Source organism: Pseudonaja textilis, chromosome 4, assembly GCF_049901715.1.
Source record: "Pseudonaja textilis isolate UNSWEBS1 chromosome 4, rPseTex1.2, whole genome shotgun sequence".
Classification (NCBI taxonomy): domain Eukaryota; kingdom Metazoa; phylum Chordata; class Lepidosauria; order Squamata; family Elapidae; genus Pseudonaja; species Pseudonaja textilis.
Window position 1 is genome coordinate 48,024,467 of NC_141993.1, and position 21,944 is coordinate 48,046,410.

General features: G+C 35.5%; 1 protein-coding gene across 3 annotated transcripts in view; it reads left to right on the top strand.

The window, feature by feature from the left end:
* The window catches only part of SLF2 (SMC5/6 complex localization factor 2), a 30,909-nt gene extending 15,611 nt beyond the window's left edge, over positions 1 to 15,298 (top strand). For all 3 annotated transcript variants that reach the window (XM_026704678.2, XM_087932819.1, XM_087932820.1), the window contains exons 7-20: positions 744 to 848; positions 1,346 to 1,513; positions 1,597 to 1,699; positions 2,904 to 2,979; positions 3,709 to 3,850; positions 4,387 to 4,492; positions 4,849 to 5,025; positions 5,716 to 5,813; positions 5,918 to 6,002; positions 7,307 to 7,429; positions 8,614 to 8,691; positions 10,859 to 10,945; positions 12,542 to 12,610; positions 12,902 to 15,298. In XM_026704678.2, coding sequence (XP_026560463.1) covers positions 744 to 848; positions 1,346 to 1,513; positions 1,597 to 1,699; positions 2,904 to 2,979; positions 3,709 to 3,850; positions 4,387 to 4,492; positions 4,849 to 5,025; positions 5,716 to 5,813; positions 5,918 to 6,002; positions 7,307 to 7,429; positions 8,614 to 8,691; positions 10,859 to 10,945; positions 12,542 to 12,610; positions 12,902 to 12,937 — 1,453 coding nt within the window. In that variant the 3' untranslated portion in view covers positions 12,938 to 15,298. The remainder of the gene's footprint in view (positions 1 to 743; positions 849 to 1,345; positions 1,514 to 1,596; positions 1,700 to 2,903; positions 2,980 to 3,708; positions 3,851 to 4,386; positions 4,493 to 4,848; positions 5,026 to 5,715; positions 5,814 to 5,917; positions 6,003 to 7,306; positions 7,430 to 8,613; positions 8,692 to 10,858; positions 10,946 to 12,541; positions 12,611 to 12,901) is intronic.
* The last annotated feature ends 6,646 nt before the right edge of the window (positions 15,299 to 21,944 follow it).

The window sequence follows — 21,944 nt, forward strand, 5'->3', positions numbered from 1 at the left end:
TCAAATGTAATGGCTGCCCATCTTTACCACAGGATAACTGTCGGTGGCTTACAGTCATAAAAATATGTCTTTCTAATCTAATACACGCACACACACACGCACAAATTGAAATCAAGCATTTTAAAATATAAGGACGTGAGGAGGACGGGGTGGAGTGGGGGGAAAGTGGGATCTTTTGTTACTCAATCAACCACCTCCACTCTGCTACTCACACACTGGGGCCCCAAGCTAGCTGGCAGAGCCTTTAGGCCCTTACAAAAAGATATAGAAAGATTATTCATATCCCATCCCTAAAGAAAGATGATGTAATAGTTGCAAAAGTGATGTGTGAATAAAATAATGTTAGGATTTATTGTAGAAGCTGGTTAATGCAGTAATTTTCCCTTAAGAACAGTTTCCCAGTTTCTTGGTGTAACCCACTCTCTCACCTTTCTATACTGAAAGTATCTCATATTGTTTGTCCTACCACTTTAAAGCAAGCAAGCCTGCTTTACTGTTTTCAATAGAAAAGAACTGACGTTGAAATTAGTCTTTTAGCACTTTTATTTTATTACCAGAAATGTACTTACATGTTACAATACATGCTTGTAACTTAGATAACCACATGGTTACCAAATTTTATTTTAAAAGATCAGCAGAAGCATCTTAGGTAATACTATCTTGCCATATAAATTTGCTGGAAAGTTTGTTTTTATAACCAGGGATCAAGATTCTTTTGAAAGAAAAGTTATCTCTTTTTTCAGGGTAGATGAATTAGAGAACCAGTTACAGCACGTTAAAGAGGGAGTTGAAATAAACTCTGAACCTGAAGATCAATCTACTGGTGGTGAATTATTTGCTGAACAAAGGTTGGTCTTCTGATTTCAGTGTACTAATTGCTTTGTCATGTTGTTACAGTTAGTCATATTCATACTCTTTGTTATATTTAGTCATATTCTAACTTTTTCTTCTGTAAACTACTCCCTTTCTTAGTTTTCTAGTTATTTTAACATTATACTTGTTCGGATACATTGTCTTTTAGTATCTGTATCTATGTATCATGCTTAACCATAGTTTGATGTCATATGCTGAGTTTATCAACATCCAGATACATACATAGATAAATACATAATTATGTTTTAATACAACACATGAACTTAACATAATTCTTGAGTTGCTCTGACTCCTAAAGTTCTTCTCCTTTCATAGCAGCTGCTTTATAGGATACTAAAGGGATTGTATTGAAAGTGAGTTGCCCACATTCTGTTTAAGTACAAATCTCATTCAGGTCAATAAACTGAGGTGAATTAACATCCAAGTTATTGTGCTTTAAATTCTTTTTAGCGTAAATAATTTTGTCTTTCAGAGAATTTATAGAAAAATACTCATTCAGCCAGGATGCTATTCCCGACCAGCACCCTGGAGAAAACATATTTCAAATAGGGAATGCTGGGAAAATCTTCAGCCAGAATAATCTTGATTTGCGAAACTTTGATTTTCATCCTCAAAATCTGATTGAAAAATATCTTCTTAGGTAAGAATGGATCCTTTAATGTTTGAATGTATAGGCTAACTTTGAAAATATTAGAGCAACCTTAATATGTGATGTTTCTGCAGATCTGGAATAACACAGCAGCTTTTTGTAACTATTGAAGGCTTACTTGCATCTACTTACCATAATTGTCCTTGTCCCGTACCAATTTTAAAATGGATGTTTCAGGTAAGGTATCTTTTATTTTGTCTTGGATGGATGTAATTAAATACATAATGAGTATGAACTATAATTAGTTCACAACTTTAGTTTTCTGCATTGCTTGTTTCCATATTTCCATTCTTGACTGTTAGTTGTTGGAACTTGATCACTTGCCAAATACAGAAAAGTGGATGGTTTGTTTTTTTTACATTTTTAGCCAGTATTCTTGCCATGTTGCGATACCATAAGAATAGCATTAATGTATAGAATGAATATTCTCATTTCATTACTTCATTTTAGAAAACAATTATAAGATTATATTCAATAATGCTAAAAAATTATCTGACATTTTGCATTTCGTATTTTCAGTGTGCTTGCCTGTTGTTTTTCCCTTCTACTTCTTTTGGAGATTGTACTGTTCATTTGACATGCTGGATGTAGGAATACCAAAAGTACCCCGGGCCATTGATTTTGTCTGAGAAACTAGTCAGTTTAGTAATCTGCTTTAGCTTTATTCCCATATCAAAAGGGGGTTCCATAAGGACATGCATGGCTTTTAGAAAAAGCTGTACTATATTTGAACATAGTGTTTCAAGAAATCATTTGCTAAATCACTTACAAATCACTATATTCTGTTGTTAGGAAGCAGGTGTCTCTTTTTTAAAAAATTGTGACTACATTTGAAAATTTTAAGAATTATTATTGGCACAGTGGCTGCAATAGACCTATGTACTCACAAAGGACAAAGTAAAGTAAACAATTGCTCCTAGACAATATATCCATTTCAGAGAAAAAAAAGGTGTTGTTTTGAGAAATTCCAAATTCTCAAAAGCACACTAGTAAAATGTTCCTCTCAAACATGCAGAACAAATTTAGAAGAAAAAATAATCTGTGAAGCATAAAGTCTTCATTTCAAAAACCTCTAAAAAAGCAAAGACAGAACTTAGCTGGCTGGGAATGTTTTAGAGAAAATTTACAGTCCTATTCCAGTGTTTTTCAACCTTAACAAGTTGAAGATAGGTGGACTTCAACTTCCAGACTTCCACAGCTGGCTTTGGTTGAGATATACTGTCCTATTCTATTCTTCCAGGAGAAGGATCAGGACATAGCAATTTCTTATGGTATTCAAAGGCGTCATGTTGCAATCCCAGTGTTAAGAGTGGTTGTATTAGGTTCTATCTAAATCTGTAAAAATGTTTTAATTTGCTAAATAAGTTTTTTTCTCAAACAGATGATGTCAATTCACCCAGATAGCACAGTTTCAAGAAAAATTTTGGATACGTTGATGCTATTAACAATTAGAAATTGTAAGTGTTTGAATTAAAACTCGAGACCTTGCAATCTTACTTGCATAATTCACTCAAAAGAAACCTGATTAAATTCTGCTGTTAACTTAAACTGATTAAGCTAAAAAAAAGTAATATGAATGACAGGATTCCTATTCCAGATTGTGCCTTATAGCTTTACCAATATAATAAAAAGTATGTTAGTATATCTACATAGAAACTGGAACTAAGTTGATGCAACTAATTGATAGCAAAACAGATTCGAAGAGAGGGCTTTAGAATATACAATTCAAAAGATATTCTGTGCAGATAAAATATTTTCATCCATTTTCACAGCTTTATAACATTGATTATATCTCACCGGCTCAAGGTTGACTCAGCCTTCCATCCTTCCGAGGTTGGACCCAGGTCGTTGGAGGCAATACGCTGACTCGGCAAACTGCTTAGAGAGAGCTGTAAAGCACTGTGAAGCAGTATATGAGTCTTAAAATGCCATTGCTATTAAAGATACATGCCCTTCTGAATGTTATTATATAGAGCAGAAATACAAACTATAGCAAAAATATTTAAAAAAATACAGTTCGGTTCAAGAAACATAATTGCTGTAATCTCAAAAGAATGTTGTGATCATATCACATCTGGTTATTTGTTAATTCTGCTCTGCTTACTGAATAAAAAATACAATTATTCTTAAATGAACTCCAGTTTCTCTGGCTTGAAGAGAAAATTGTCACTTTTTTCTCTCTGCAGTTTCTGATAAGAATGACAAACAGAAGCCATGGATTCCATCATTATTTGATATAACAACTGTGTTAATCAATATGGGTATTTCCTTCAATGTGTTATTTCCTTTGCAACATTTTCAGCCTGGCTATACTGAAAATGATATTATGTAAGTATTTAGCAAAAGGTTATAATCTGAAGTATGTAATCTTTAGGACTTGTCCCAAAATTTGTCACCAATCAATTTTGTGATGCAAAAGGAAAATCTCATGTAAACGTAAATGAAGTCAAATTTAGTTTGTGTCCTGTCCCACCCTAGTTTTAGAAGTGGGTTTTCCAGCATGACAAAGTCCAATTATGACTTTTGTGCTGAAAAAAAAAATCCCACTTCTGATGTGTGTGCACACATCCAAAAACATCCACAAACAAAATTCCTCTTCTGTTGATGCAACTCAGGCAAAATAAAAGGTTGAACAATCCTGACTTAAGCCTTTGTTTTTGTGATTTTTCTAAAACTCAGATTGCCATGAGTCTGGGACTTGTTACAGTATGGACCTCCTCCCTACCACATTATGCAATAAAATTATTAGTTTTGAAATTTTAAAATACAGAATATTCTTTCTCAGTTATCCCTTCATAATCGGATACATGTGGGAATGAAATATGTAATAAACTATATGGAAACAAGTCTCTTTTTTTAACCAGGTCTGAAATGCACGTAACTGTGAATAAACAATCAAAAAGAGACATCTGTATAAACCCAACAACTTACTTTCTTCTAATAGAGAGCAATCTTTGCAATATAGCAAAGGTAAGAATGGTGCTTTGTTTTTAAAAGTCCTCTGTTGAGTATAAGAATATGTCTTCTTTAACTGAAAATTGTTAGTAGTTGCTGGAATTTTCCTTGCAAAAGTAGTTTAAGATGCATAGGAAAACATTTCTGTAAGATAGAGAAAATTAACAGAAATTTAATATAATAAAATATTGAAGGTTTTTAAAAATTCCTTTATATACTACAGTATATTGCTGCCTTTAAAAAGTCCACTAGAATCAAGGATACATTCAGAATGTACACACACCAATACTGCTTTGAAATTTATACTTGCAGCCAAAATTAATATTGCTAAAAATATTTGAAGTCATTATCGCTCTTTTTCTTTTGTTAAGTTTCTACAGCTGTGTATAAATGTATGTCCAGAAGGTTACACAGACAGAGAAATATTTTTATTGCTACTGCTACTATCTAAATTAAGTTTGGAAACACAACTGAAGCAATTTCCACTAGTAGACTTGGAGTGCCTTGTTATAAAATTGCTTGAAAATATCAGAAACTGGGATACTGAGGTAACTTAATTTGTGCTAATTTATTGCATTTTGAGAAGATCCAACTTTTAACATTATAAAAACTAGGCATCAATTAGCCTTAGGCTTTCTTTAAATTATATGCTCTAATGCATATATATATATATATATGCTACCTGCTCACTTTGTGTAACCACAGTGGGCAAACCTGCCCAGAAGAAACCATAATTTATTTTTAGTAATAAAAAAATATTTTTTAAAAGCATTATTCAGACTGGATTTTTGTTTAATAACGAAAACAATCCAGAAATGTTCTATAAAAGCTGTAATCATTTTGATCATCTGCAAAAGTGATGTTAAAAAACTCCATTTTGATGTTAAGAGCAATTATAATCAATGGGTTTAATTATATTTTGTGGAACTGAAATATCTAATAAAATATAGTTAAACCATTTACAAGTAATTACGGTTAGATGCCTTAAATGGAAATATCTTTGAATAATGGGAGCATTTTAAGTTGTAGTGCTGATAGTCAACTTTTGTCTTGTCAATAAATATAAAATATTAAGAAATATTAATGTAATAAGCCAATGCCTATCAAATACATGCTATGAATAGTCTTTAAATATAATAAATAATTACACGTATTGTCTAACAATTGCATACACACTGATACTGAATTTAGCAATTGCTTTCAAATTCTAGTAAAATTTTTCTTTCTCTTTTAAAAAGATGTCCCAGTTATCCTTGGCAATAAGTTGTCTATCCAACCACCATCATAATCTCTTGTGGCTTGTTCAGTTTGTCCCCAATTGGACAACTCGTGGGAGGTAAACTTTTAAGACAATATCACTTACTGTAGTATGCCTATCAGAATTCATGTCAAAAGCACCAAATTATAGCTCACATATTTATGTTAACTTTATTCTTCTAGACAAATAAGACGACATCTTAGCTTGGTAATAATCTCAAAAATTCTTAAAAGCCATGTGAAAATACCCAGTACCCATGATCATCAGGTAGAGTATATTCTTTCATTAGAACAATAGTTTGTTGGAGTTAAGACTTGTTTTCTCAGTGAAGGGAGCTTTTTTAATTACATATTTTGAATTTGACTGTCTAAGTGCATGTGTTATTCTTTAAAGCCTTCTAGGAGTCTAGCTCAGTTACTTAAAAAGAGCATGTACCCTTCTTGATAAGTTATGGAGGTAGTTTAGTTAGCCTTCTTCTGGACATTTGTTTTAACTTCCTAGGTTAGTCTACAGCCCTAGAATTCACAAGTAGTCCCAGGGTTGAATCAGTGCATGGGTCTAATAAGTGAAGCATAAATTCACATTACTAATCTCACCATCCTGCTAATTCATGTTCCTTCCATTTCTTTATATGGATAAAAAAATTACTTCTCTTTTATTGGTGTGCAACTTTCATGTACTTGAGAGCTGCACCCACTATTGCATAGCAAATTAAAAGCTACACCAGAAAATGGATGAGACATGGTTTTATTTTTTATATTTTACATAATATATTTTATTTATATTCATTATTTTAAATTTCTAATTGTTTAATTTCTATCTTCAGTGTTATGGACTCCATTCTATATTTATTTCTGCAGCAAAATTTATCCCCAACGCTGCATCTTATTATGCTATTACATAGGATGAGTGCAGTATGTAAGAAGGCGCAGCATTGAGAATGGCAAAAGGCAGAGACTATGGAGAAAGGCAAGTCAGTGATTTAGGCATACAGAAAAAATAATCAGGGAACAGATAGGGGAACTAGAGATAGACAAAACAGTGGAAATGGTAGAAACAATGAGCAGAAAGTAAGCCAAAGAGAAAGAAACAGAAGAAAATGTCAAGGACAGCTGTGCTAAGGGGGAGATTAGGTACCACGTGGAAGAGAGATTGTCAGTTGCAGCCAAATATTTTGCTTGGCTACATATGGCCCCAACGCTATATTTTTTTATTCTTCTTTTATTTAAACTTGTAAACACAGCTTATTCAAGGTTGGTATTTAAATTCTAATGTATCTTCTGAAGGTTTTCAAAATTTAGATAAAGGGAAGAATAATCTTCATCTACTTTATTTCAATTCAGTGCTGCTCTTATATTCATATAGATTAATTTCTTTTGCTGTGATAGTCCCTCCTATTTTATTCCTAGCATCAGGGTTTCAGAAGCTGCATGCATAAAGATTTTGAGGAAACAAAACAAAACACTCCTCCTGCAGTGTTTTAGTTTCTAAAACGATTTAAGATAATTCTTCTCAAGATTGGAGAAAAAAACCCACAATGTGAACCGTATTGCACTCTAATCTCCCAATAGATGTCATTACTGTGTAAGGAGCTAGTGAAGATGAAACCTTCAGGTCTGTTAAAGAGGCTGTCAGAAACTTCAGGCCATGACGATGGTGTTACAGGGCCTTTTCTTTCTGAATCTGAACACCAGGTAATATGTTTTTTTTTTTAAAGTAGGTTAGGCAAGATATGTTGACTCTAAACTATATTTGTGGTTATTGGTGATTTAAGAGATGCTCGTGTTTCATGAGGTCACATCACCAAGTTGCTATTCTATGTGCAGCAGAGTGAATGTGAGTAATGTTAATGGACTCAAGAATTCATTTGAAAAAATTCCTTCACTGAAAAGGAGTAATGTATAAGTGTTGATATTAAAAGTGAAGTCCTCTGATCTAATCATGAATTATCAAGAAGTTTCTTAGTTCCTCTTTTATATACGAGAAAAGATTACATAGTGGGGAGTGGGAATAAATGATATATTGTTTAGTTCTGATATTCTTATAACCCTTTTTCTTTCACTTCAATAAAACCCATTAAGAAAATGCTGTGTGATTCATGTTTGGGAAAAAGATTATTCTCCATTGGAGAACTTAGGCAACTGCCAAAGAGTCTGACATGCAAGTCCTAGTATGCAAGTAGCAGAGTGAATAGCAATAGTGTGAGAACCCACAATGTGTGTAGGTGTTTTTTTTTTATGAATTCCTTTTTTAAATATAAACATACAGGGAATCTTTGACTTATGACCACTATTGAACTCAAAATTTCTGTGCTAAGCGAGGCAGTTGTTAAGTGAGCCACCTCATGTTATGACTTTTTGCCACAGTTGTTAAGCAAATCGTACAGTTGTTAAGTGAATCTGGCTTCCCCTGTTGATTTTGCTTGTGGAAAGCCATCTGGAAAAGTTAGAAATTATCAAATACCCTGGGACTGAGTGCAACTGTCATAAATACATGCCAGTGGAGAAGTACCTAAATTTTGATTACATGATCACAGAGATGCTGCAATGGTTACAAGTGTGAAAACTGGTAATAAGTCACATTTTTCAGTGCCATTGTAACTTTAAACAATCACTAAAAGATTGGCAATAAGTCGAGGATTACCTGTATTTTTTTAACATGTTTTAAGAACATAATTTTTTTCACACTATTTGCAGATGGTTGAGAGTTCAACATATAATTATATGTTTTCCCATACAATTGGCACTGATAGTTTTAAAGTCTAGCACTTCAGCAGCTGAACTACCTGAAAAAGTCTGGTGGGTTCCTTATTCCCAGAAACTTGGTAGCTTTTTAAGTAACCATTTTTACTAAATGTTGCCTTCTTTTTTTTTCCTAGGCTTATTATCTGACTTATGTCCTCCTTCACTTGGTTAGGGAAGCTAGCAATTTTGAGCGTACAAGTTCCAATAAAAGAGTAAGTAATTTGCTTAAATTCTTTCATTAACATGTAAACAGTTTTTTATGAAGATACATGTACTATGTGTTGGAAATCAATTAAATTTGACTAGTGTTCTATTCACATAAATAACAGATTCCCAGTTCATACATGTGGCTATAATCTTTGATGATAAAGCTTCCATAGACAGTACTTTATTAAGGAAAATTTGATTTGTGAAGATCTGGTTATTGATTTCCAGTTAATATTGTATATGGACTACTCAAAATATGACCATACTTACAACCCATTTTAGGACTTGAATTAAATTGCTCGTTGGGCCTTCTTCATACTTTAATTAAAATACAGTACTGAAGTATCAGGCTGCAGTCAATGATTTTCTATTCTGTATTCCATACTCAGTAGCACTGATGATGTTACCTAGTTGGCTAATGAAATGTCTACGAACAAGCAACCACGTTCAGAGACCACCAAAGGACTCCCCAATTTCTAAATGCAGCTACGATAGTCTTGCAAATGATATGGCTGCTTTAGTAATCCAAAAAGAAGTGCCTCTTAGATGCTTCTATCTAAAGTTGTGTCGCTTTCAGATGTTTCTGGGAGCTCTTGTTACTTCAGACATGATATTCTTCCGATTAAAATCGGAATTCCGATTTTTGAGGGAATCGCCCCCCCCACCTTTTCCCCCCACCCCTTCTTCTCCTCCTTCCCCTCCTCTTGGAGGCCCCGAGTCAGGAGTTGCTACTGCTGATGCGGCTCCAGTCCTGCGTTGCCTCAGGAAGGGAAAGGCAAAAAGGAAGAGCCGTGGCGGCGCTTTGCAACGGCAGCAGCGGCTCCCGGTTTTGCCTTTCTCTTCTCGAGGCAATGTGGGACTGGAGCCGCGCTGGCAGTAGCAACTCCTGACAGCCCCAGCCGGATACCTGAGCAGAGCCCCGGTGGTGCGAGCGGAGGCTGCTGAGTGGCAGGAAAAGGGAGCTGGGCAGCCACAGACCGGCCTCTGTGCAACACGCCACCGCCCGGCCCTGGCGAGGGAAAGCAGCGGGCGCTCCCTGGGCGGCGGCCTTGGCCCCACCACCAGGGAAACGGCTGCCCAGCTTCGGAGCTGATCCACACCTGACCGGCTGGAAAGGAAGGGTGTGTAGCGTTGGTGTTGTGTGTGCGATTTCTTGGCGCACAGCAGGGGGTCTCTTTTGGCCGGCCCCGATTTTTTTTTTCAGAGGGGAATATCATGCTTGTTACTTGCTTTTCTCCAAGTTTGTCTGATTTCAGGTTTTAAGTAGAAGCTTTGGGAGAAGTGATATTTCCTGTGGGTTGAAAAAAATTAAATAATTTGACAGGAAAATATTCACTGTTAATATTTATCAATATTATTTCAATTTATTTTTGTTTCCATCATGATGAAAAGGTTAGATATCATAAATGACTAACACCACAATATACTAACTCAAACAGAAGAGGCCTACAGAAATTCTTGACTCCTTTCCTTATGTGGGCAGATAGGATGCACAGTTCCAAAAGTAGTATATTCTATACTTTAAGAGTAATATAAAAAAACTCAACTACAAAGTCCAGTCTTGATACATACAAGTTAATCCTCAACTTACAACCATTTGTTTAGTGACCATTCAAAGTTACAGTGGCACTAAAAAAAGTAACATGACTTTTTCATACAACCATTGCAGTATCACTAGTCATATGATCAAAACTCAGATGTCTGGTAACTGGCATGTATTTATGATAGTTGCAGTGTCCTCGAGTCGTGATTTTTTTTAATGACCCTCTGACAAGCAAAGTCAATGGGGAAGCCAGGTTCACGTAACAACCATGTTACTAACTTAACAGCTGAAGTGATTCACTTAACAACTGCCAAGGAAGGTCATAATTTATTAGCAATGGAAAGTTTGGGCTCATTGTGGTTGTAAGTTGAGGGTTACCTATATTGAGGTAGATACTTGTTTACGCAGTCAACTTCTAAGCCATTTAGGATTGGGGATTTTTAGAAGTGGAAAGACAGAATAGAAATGCCTAAGTAAATTGTAATCATTTGTGACATGACTATATTGCAAAGCACTAAAAATGTACAATATACTGCAGCTTTACAAATTTTGGACAAAATGTTAATATTATTTACACTTACAAACTACAGCAACAATAGGTTGAAATAACATGTTTAATCTCCTTTTAGAAATGGCTATTAAGACTCTGTAGCATCCTAGAAAAACATGTAAAGTGTGATATTAGGGAAGATGTCAGACTGTTTTACAGAACTAAGGTGAGTTTGCCTTTTCTTTTCTCATCCTGGAAGATATGCATTTTAAAATTTGTCTTTGCCATTACAACAGTTTACCTTTGATCATTCTTAACTGTGGATTCTGAAGCCTTTGAAGCAGTTCCTACTTCCTTAGGCATGACAGTAGATACAAAAATCTAACACATAAAAAAGAAAAGTCTGGATATCAACAAGTAGGAAATTTTGTTTCTTTCTCAGGTATCAAGTCTGGGGCTTCAGTCAATATGCAGAAATTAAACATGTATTTAGATATGTGTGGAGTGTGTTATATTGGGGTTCCAGGAAGCTTTTTGCGTTGGTTTTATTTATGTTTTACTGGTTTTACTGTTTTAGTATTACAGGATTCCACAGATTATGCTGTATAAGATGAGTGGTTATGTAAATCTTTCAAATAAATGTATATAAAATCTGAGAAGACAAGTTTGCAAATAAGTTTCCTTCTACCTCACCCAGATGAGAGAGAAAAAACCCACATCAGTGTTACTGATTCCATTTAGGGTCTATAATATTGATGGAAAGGGTATTTGACAGAAATGTATCCAGAAAATTAGAAGCAACTCTTAATTTCATAAGGTACAGGAAGCCCTCAACTTAATGACAGACATTGGGACTAGAGTTTCCCAGTAAGTTACTACTTTAAGTAATAAAGTGTGACTATATTGCTTAGTGATGGCAACTCCTGCAGTTCTGGTTGCCATTGTTAACCAAATCCCATTAATATTAGGCAAGGCAATTTCTTGTTGACTTGCTATGATCAAAGTCAATGGGGGAACCAGTAGGAAGTTGCAAGTTCTGAGCCAGATAAATGGCTGCTATTGGATGAAAGAGTGCCAAGTGCAGAGGAGGAGGTACACAAGGGTCTGGGGGAATGCACGAGAGGCACAACACGGGGCTGTGGGAAGGGGTGCAGGAATGCAAGAGAGGGTTGGAGAAGGGTGTAGGAGTGGGTGCATGAGAGGCACAAGCCAGGGGTGGTGAGAAAGAGATGATCAGGAAGGGTGCATGAGTGACTGGTGCAGCATGAAGCAAAGAGGGGCTGGAGAAAGATGCATGCTGGGGGGAAGACTTACCCCAGCAACTTACAGCCTTCCATGCTGACTTTCTCATTAACTTTCTAGTGAGGTCAGCAAGAAGGATACAAATAGCAATCATATGATCATGAGGCACTGTAACAGGTGATTTGTTGCCAAGCACCCAGATCACAATCATGTGATTGCAGGGGTGCCTGGGATGGCCAGAACAGTAGGGCCAGTTGTAGCCACCAATCATTCGGCACCATCCGTAACTTTGAGCAGCTACTGAATGAATGGTCGCACGTCAAGGTCTACCTGTTGTTCACAATGCCAGCAACATTCTGTTAACTTGAAAGTGCTACTTTGCTTAAAGTCCTGGGCATGAGACTTGCCCTGCGCCCTACTTGTGTGGAATAGTCTGTCTTTAAGTTTGCAATAAAATTCTGTCCTTATTTCTTCCAAAGTAAGTCCTGTTATATTCCTAAAGCACACTCCAAAGTAATGTAGGCCAGCAGTGATGATCATCGCTTCAGCTTCCAACCAGTTTCTAACTTTCTGTCTCTAGGTAAAAGACTTAGTTGCTAGAACATACAGCAAATGGCAGCAAATGATACACAGTTCTCAGCTTATTCAGGTATGGTACAATTATATTTTTGTACAAATTATGACATATTATCAGTTAATAATAATGGCACAGAAATCAAACTTTCTGGAGAGATTTCTTTTTGCCTTTTAAGAAGTAGAAACAATATAATAACTGGAGAATGGAGTAAAGGGATGTGCAGTGTTGGATTTAGACCAATTAAGTTAATTTTAAAGCTGTGTTTACATGTCAATAAATTTCCACTAATTAATTTAGAATTTCAAATCTGTTTTAAATATGTATATTTTTCCATCTAATTCCTTTGACAATCTTTTATTATAGGGTCAGATCCATGACTTTTGGGTCCCAGATACTTAAAAAATAGAGGCTGGATGATCAAATGACCAAGAAAATGAGTGGGAAGACTACATTATTGTCTAAGAAGAGGCATTCTTATAAAGTGCACTTAACTTCCCCAATTACTTAATTGGGCAACTTTAGTAAACTGTATTTTTTAAAAGATCCATTTAACATTGAGAAAATTGCTTCTTTCTACATGATAACAATATCTGGTTTTTCTTAAGTCAATCTAAATGGGGATGAATACATTTTTTAAAAAAAATCAAGGCAGGATTATTTTGTCCTTTTTACAACAAATATGGTTCTTCCATTCCTACTGTGAAGCAGAATTTAAAAAACATCATTGGTATTTGTATACAGTATTGAAGATGTGTCTCTGGTGACTTTACAATAGTATCAGTTATATGGATGTGGCTTTTAACTTGCATTATTAGCATATCAAATTAGTTTTTGAAATGGGAAGAAACAGTAATTTGATGGATGACACAAAAACTAGACCTATAAAAATTGGAAAACACTTTATTATCTTAGAGTTTACTTCCAAGTAAATTTGGATAGCTGTAGCTTTATAGTTATAATAAAGGGGTTAAGAAATCAGTCCTAGCGAGTCCATATTGTTCAAATGTTAAAGATTGCTGGTTGTTCATACCTAACATTCAGGTATTCATAGATATATAGTAATAAATTGATGCAATAACTTGGTCAATCTTTTATAAAAGAATTAATGTATTCCTCTGTTTTATATTAGCAGTCCGAAGCCCTTCTAGCTTGATGGCCTGGCACCAAGGGTGCTTGTGCTTGCTACAAAGATCCATTTGCATGAGCAGAGAGGGTGCTTGCACTCACTCGTGAAGCTCCACTCAAGCAGAACTTCGTGAGTGAAAGTGCCATCCACTCTCACAAGTGGAGTTTCACACACACCGGCTTGCCTATTTATTCCACAGTCCAGTTTCAAACCAGACCTGGGCCTAGAGGACCCCTAATTTATATAACTTTGGACCATGAATATGTATTGACATGGACATAAAATATATAGTCCATAAATTTCAGATTTAATATTAATATAAATGTATGTATATACATATACATGTGTAAATACTGTTTTTGTGCAGTTTTAATTTGAAAACTTGCACTGCCATACCTGTAAATAAAATTTTAGAAGCCATACAAATTAAATGCTTTAGAAATAGTTTACATAAAATAATTGACTTTTATATTTACATTTAAATCAAGATAGTCATGTCAAATAAATGGCAAAATAAATGGTATACATTGCTATTATCTAAGTGTGTAATAAGCACCGATAAATCATTCAGGAATTTTATTTTTATTCAATGGATGGTGGTTTACGTTTCAGAAGTGTAAATTTGATTCTGACTTTTAATGCTGTTGAGAGTTTCCTTAATTCCAATATAAACTTTTTAATGAAAAATGCAACTTTAGAAGGAATATGTTGTTGTTGTTGTTCAGATGGGGTACATTTTATTGATTCTTCCTGCATTCTGTGCCTAGGGTACAAATAATTCCTGTGCGCAATTAGAAATAATTTTTGTTCTCATGAGATGTTGTATACTTCCTCTGCATTCTCTTGGCTGCAGCACCTTAGATTGCATTGAAGACTATTCTAGAAAGTGTAGTAACTGCCAAGAGATGAATGCTTAGGAAGACAGCTATCCTAATAGAAACAGCCTCATCTATCTGTATGGTCATAAAGCTTAGACAGAGACTCCTGCTTTGAGTCTCCAAACTTGGCAACTTTAAGACTTGTGGACTTCAACTCCCAGAATTGCCCAGCCAGCATGACTAGCTGAGGAATTCTAGGAGTTGAGGTCCACAAGTCTTAAAGTTGCCAAGTTTGGAGACCCCTGACTTAAAGTGTACTTTTGAATGAACTGTTGTGCCAAATTTTTAAAGAGAATACAGAAAATAACATTTCAATCATAATGTATATTGTGTATATTATGTAATGTGTATATATAATACACATGTACATTATGTATATTGTGTAATATCTATTATGTGAAGAAATACGTTTTTTTTCTTTTTTATAGTTTTTAAAGCATGCTCAGATGAAACTTCCAATTTAATTACTTTAAGTGCAAGAATAATATCTACATTAAGATTGATTACATCTCTAAAATTCACAGTAAATTGCAAATATGTCATCCTTAGTATATTCTCAAAAAAACAACAATGGGTATAATGAGGACAGAATCCCCCTTTTGCAAAAATAACATTTTAATTGTAGGGCCTTACAGCATTTGAGGCTAATTCTTTCCAGTTGTTTATATTCTTAAATATTAAACAACAGGCATGTTAGTATAATTCTTACAAACTCTGTAAGTGTAATCTCTTCAATAAATGTTATTTATAGATCAACTTCTCCAGCTATCTAAGTTTTTGGTACTCCTAATATTAAAAGTTTTGTTTTGTTTTGTCTTGGATGTGCATTTTATTTATTCAGGTTGCACAACCCAACTTGAGATTTATACAGTATATGAATGTATTGCTTAAATGGAACTTAAGTTATAAAATATTAAATTCTTGCTTTAACAAGGTATGTGAACTAGGCTTTATGTTTTTCACAAACCACGTATGTTCTAAGAAAAATTAATCCAAAAAGTAGAGAACCATAAAACAATGAAAACACAATATATTAGCTATGGTTGTGCTTTAGTTTTCTTAACTTTGTTATCTTCATGTGTGTTGGACCTTAACTCCCATAATATTCGTGTTATGAAAGACCAGTATAATATTCTGATTTCAAGTCTAAATAATACCTTTAAGCTTTTGGACATAAAAATAAAAGAATAATTGTTGGACACTAATGCAAAATACAAATACTTATCAAAGTTCAAAAGCATTGTAGGTGTAATTGTATACTTTGTAATTGTACATAACATACTGAATCATAAATCAGCCAGGGATATTTTAGCTTAATGGATCCTGGACAAAGCTGAACAAGTAGATTGATTTAATGATAGCGATGTTCCCAAACTTTCTTTGACTTTCTTGGGCACCCTTAGTATCTCAGTAATATTTTTGTGGGATACTTAGGACAATCACATTAAGTAGTAACATAAACCCTGGGGTGCTGTGATGTAGTTTAGGAACTGCAGTAGTAAGATATGATTAAATTTTATCTTACTTAGATCCTATCAACAGCCCAACTCAGCAATCAAATAACAAAAATATAGCATTATCCTAATCTTTTCCCTTGTGAAGACCTCTACATTATCACCAAAATCTTATGAGAACTCACACATACATTCGCGCCCGCCCCCCCAACCCCAAAGTTACTATTTTCTGTATCTAAAATGAAATAATTCTACCCACCTGCCTAGGAAGGGAGGAAGGATAATAACGCTCACTGACTATTATTGACCAGCCTATTATAAGAGTCACCATGGAGCCGTGATTAGAATGCAGTACTACAGGATACTTCTGCTGACAGCCAAATGTCTGCAATTTGGCAGATCAAATCCCACCAGGCTCAAGGTTGACTCAGCCTTCCATCCTTCCGAGGTTGGTAAAATGAGGACCCAGATTGTTGGGGCCAATATGCTGAATCTGTAAACCGCTTAGAGAGGGCTTTAAAAGCACTGTGAAGCGGTATATAAGTCTTAAGTTCTACTGCTATAAGATTCAGTTTTTTAGTTTGGTTTCGGTTTGGTTTGGTTTATAATAAGATCCAATTTAGTTTCCAGTTGGACATGACTGGAAAGGGAAAACCTCCAGCTTTATAATAAGATCTCAGGCTGGGAATCATTGTTACCTGGACACATTTTTCATACTGTTACAGTACTCTAAAAAGTAAATTGCACATTTTGGTCCCAACCACCAAGATTATAACAGAATCAGCTACAAGCATTGATGATATTCCAAATGTCTTTAAAACCCTGGCTGTTGCTCAGGCTTTGGATAGAGTGTTCCAAGTAGCCCTATAGGTGATGATTGTGTCAGAGGGAGTGGGACACACATGATTTATTTGCTTTTTTTTTACTTTTAATTTAAGCTGCCCAAATTTCAAATCAAATTTGTCCTATAGTCATAGACCAGCATAGCTGCCAAAGTTGTTTTGGAGTCAGGCAGCCTCTCCATCTGATACTATGCAAGCAAGCAACTACAGAGAACAGGGCTTATACTAATATACTAGTATATTAATAATATACTACTGGAAGTATATATATGAGGGTCTTCTAGGCATGTTTCCATTATTGTTTTTATATAATAAGAGTTAAAATTAAGGGAAAGATTCATAAGTGGAATGTTAGAATGTCTTAATGATTTTATTCCTGATTTCCATCTGATGCACCTTTTTTCTGTTCTTCATGTATTTGCAAATGTTAGTGCAATTTTAAATTATGTACATGAAATTACAGTTCAGATTCTTGTGCACATTTAATCTAAACCCATAGACCCAGAAAATTTGTGAATGCATGGATAAAATTTATAGTGATGATTTAGACCAGACTTCAGTGGATTTATTGGACTATTAGTATCAAAACTATTCTAGTTATTTCTTCTTAAAATAAACTCTTATGGCTTTGGATTTTTCCCCTTGCATAATTATAGATGTTTCTAATTATACAGCCAGTTAATTTTTATTTAATGCTGCTAGATATTTTGTTTTTACTAAGCTGTTTCTTGTTGTGTTTGTACTGATGTAATATGTAATTAAAAACTTTTTTAAAACAAATGTCAAGTCACTCTGGTTGAAAACTGGAAATAGCAATATACTGAAATTGAAAAGGAGGAAGTTATGCTGCATCGTTATATAAGATAAGATTTAGCATTTTTAAAAATACTTTGCACTGGATTGTCAGAATTATGGATCATGAAACAATCACACAGTCCCCAAATTCATAAAAGTGAAACTGAGAACTTAGATGGAGCTCAGCCTCTCCTACTTGCTGCCTACTGGATGGTGACCACTGCCCTAGAGCAACACAAAATCTTGTTTTGCCTGCACAACAGGTAGCCCACCAAGCATTGTGTAATCCATGGGTTTTTTTTTTAAGGGTATATTTGGAACCATTGCAATTGCCAACTCCAGTACTGGTGTGACTCCACTAGCTACAAAACATCCATGCAGCAGGTATTTCTTGGTGGCCCAGAAAGATTTTTAATTTTCTAATGTGCCTGTTTCTCTTCTTGGCTTAGAGCATCCCCTCCTGACTGTGACTAGGAGCAGCATACAATAAAACCAACAATTAAAACGTTATACAAAAGCCACGTAACATAAATATTAAAAAGAAAGAAATGAAATTAAAAGAAATGCATCACAATATTATTATACATGATACAGCCAATGCATAGGCTCCCTATTGGCAGGGGATTCCCAGGCTCGCTAAAAAACCTTAAACTTGGAAAGTCAATATATAGCCTGGGCCATCTTGAGGGCCATGATGTTCCAAAAGGTGAGAGTCCCTTCTGGAAAGACCAGTCTCCTGGATCCCATCAGATGGAAATCTTGAGTGAATTGGATCTGCAGCAAGTTCCTCCTGCCAAACCTGATGGGATGGATAGATGTAACAGAGTGGCAACTCCTGACATAACCTGGCCCCATGCCTTCTTGAGCTTTAAAAGACAAACCCTTGGTTGTAAAGTTATGTTTTCTTCACACCTGTAACTATGATTGGTCACTGAATGAGGACTACCTGTTATGTTAACTACATCTTGTAATTTATGTTGTAAAGCTCTAGTGTTGCATATGAAGCACCACCAGATGGTAGTATTGTTTATTGTGTCACGTTTTTCTTCTTTCCAACCCAAAAGAATGCAGCAGATGTTATGTAATTTCTAGGTTCAGTATTCTGCCCTTCACCTGTCTCTTAGCATGGTAACTCTCTAAATCAGACAGCACTGAAGTAAATTGAATACAGGGAGAGAAGCCAGTTCAAGAAAGTCTGAAAATGGGCCAGATTAGACTAGGGACTACAGAAGAAAAAAAGTTGAGAAGAACTTCTGAGGGAAGATGGGACGCAATTAAGTAGTACCTCGGAAGGTTGGTGTCTGCTCCATTCTAAGCCCATCCTCCCTTCTGTTTACATAACTCAGGGCACAGCATATACAGTTTGCCTGCTGCTTCCCAGTGCACACAAATACATGGATACTACAAGAAAGACATGTATGCCCATGCAACACATTACTTCATTACAAAGAAAAAAATACAGTTGTCTATGGTCACTGCTGGCAGGTGGTGGGAAGGATTCTGGAAGTCTACCTTGTGTTTTGTTCCAATCCAATTACATGTTGGGATTCTTCTTTTATTCATTTATTTGTTTCTTGCCTCTTGTTTTCACAAATAACTCACAAATAACCCTATCCTTGATATCCATATCAACCTCCTTTCCTCCTATTTTCCCCACAACAATAATCCTGTGAGGTTGGCTGGACTAAGAGTGACTGGCCTAAGGTCACCCAGCTGGTTTTCATGGCTAAGGCTGCACATGTCTTTTGTTTTCTAGCCTGGTGCCTTAACCACTAGACTAGATCAATCTGTATCCATCAGCAAGATAACACCCTGTAAACAATGAAATCAAATCACATGAGGGGCAGGGATGGATAAGAAAAGGCAATCCTGAATTTAAAAATGGGTTGGATCTTGCTAGAAGCTGCGGAGAAAAACATTCTCCAAAGTTTCTTTAGTGTTTCCTTATGAGAGAGTCTGTTGGCAGTAGCTGCATCCTAAGTCCTCCACCCATAAACTCAAGATCCAGACAGTTGGCCAAGTGCTACCACCTGCTGAGATATCTTTCTAATGTTTCTTAATTACTTAAAACTTGTTTATTTGTTTTACTTTATCCAATATGCCTATTCCACAGTCCACTTGCTTTCTTACCAGGAGCATATTTCTTTTTTCTGGGTCAATTTTCACTTAGTTTTCATCCAGACCATTATTACTAAAAAAACATTCCAGGACATTAAAATTTCCCTGATAGTAGATGAAAAGGCAAAACAGTCCCCCGCGTATCCCAATGAGCTTACCCAATGGTTTCATTTAGGTGTTGAATAATGTGGGATGTAAGAATGGATCCCAAGGAGCACTGTGTAGTTCATAAACTGAACTTTTTATATCCAACTTCTGAAGAAGGATAGGAAGCATTTAGAAGCATTACTTTCTGAACCATAAATCCCTATGAAGAAGTTTGGAAGACTATGATGATCAAAGGGAATGAACATTGCTGAGAAAACCAGTAAGGAATGTTCCACTCGACTACTTCCCCACTCCACCAGACAGTCTGAAAATATCCTAGTACAGAATCCAGAACTGAAATCAGACTGAAGGGGTCTTTGGCGCTCTCTGAGCTTAGTTATTTTCTTGCAGATGTTTCATGGCCCAAACTGGATAACATCAAAGTTAATTCATCAGTGCTAGCTCATTAGCACTTATGACCTAGTTAGGTAAGGAAACACCTGCAAGGAAACAACCAAGCTCAGAGAGCGCCAAAGACCCCTCATTTCTATAAGCTATAAATATTCTCCTTTATTGAAACCAGAATGCAATAGGGAAATTTAATCCAATTGAAATCTGAATTAAAATGAAGGCTTAAATAAATATATGAAGAATTTAAAACTTGGCAAAGTAGTTTTTTCTCAGCTTCCTAAATGCTGGGAGAGTGTGGGAAAAGGACATTTCTCATGGAGATGTATTTCCTAGCCTGGGAGCCATAAGGAAGATGTTTTCTTGCAGAAGTGGGTTTTCTGCTGAACTGAGAAGCCAGGCAAGTACAAGCGGAGAGTCATCTTCAGATATTGAGGCTCCAGCATTTAGAGATTTATTTATTTATTTATTTTATTTGTCAAGCAATTATAAGATAATAGGTATAAGTATATACATAGTTATGAATACATGAAATGGGTACATATAAGAAAAATAAAAGAAACAATAGGACAGGGATGGTAGGCATGTTGGTGCGCTTATGCTTACGCCCCCTACAGACCTCTTAGGAAAGGGGTGAAGTCAATAGTAGACAGTCTTAAGGTTAAAGTTTTTGGGGTTTGGGGAAGAAACCACAGAGTCAGGTAGATGAATCAATCTCAAAGCTTTGAACTCTGTCTGATGGATAACTGGCAGCCAGTGCAGTGTTTAAGTTACCATATGATTTGTGTATCTTGCATCTGTCCACAACTTAAGACACTGCATTTGCACCAATCTGGACACTTGAAAAGTATGCTAGCTGGGATTGCAGTGTGAAGAGACTTCAGCATCTCATAAAAGAGATTGGCCAGAAAGAGCAGAGTTTGTAGTCAAAACTGCTTTATAGGGATTCCCACTGTTTGCTTTATGTGCCTTCTTTGAGTTACTTCACATACTTCCATTTGATTAGATGCTCAAGACTGTCACCGCTTTCAGTTCCTGATCCTTTTTTTTTTTTTGGCTTTCTGCTTTTCCTTAGAATTCAACCACACCTGGAGGTTTGGCTTCCATTCTAAATGTAATTCCCTAATCAACTTGTTCTTTTAAAAAGATAAGCAGCAGTCTGAAGAAATCTTTGTGCAAATTGCTCTGTTACTTTTATATCTCTGCACACATATTTATTCTGCATAAATTCTAATCTCATAAAAATCTCTTGAGGTTCTTGCTTACTTTATTATGCTCTACATCTAGTCCAGCCTCAGAGTAATTTAAGGATTATGTACACTTTGTTCAGAACTCTGAAACTATTATTGAATCTTGCTATTTGTTCTTTTCCCTTTGACACCTGACAGGTAAAAGATTAATCCAGAAATGGATTGCTCTCAAATATTTCTGTTCATCCTTGTTCAACATTAACTTTGGTCCATTCTGATGTCTCTCTTAATATCAGGCAGAGAATATAAAAGATCTGGAAAGCAACTTTAAATGTCTAGCCAAGTATCACTGTTTAGCTACCTTTTAACCTACTTCTATGCAAAATCCTTAGAGTTCAGACTGAATTTTTGCCTCTATTTAACAGCAGTTAAAAGCTTGGAGAATAAAATAAGTTTGTTATGTCCACAGTCTAATTCTCTATAACTTTGTACATGTCCACATAGGATT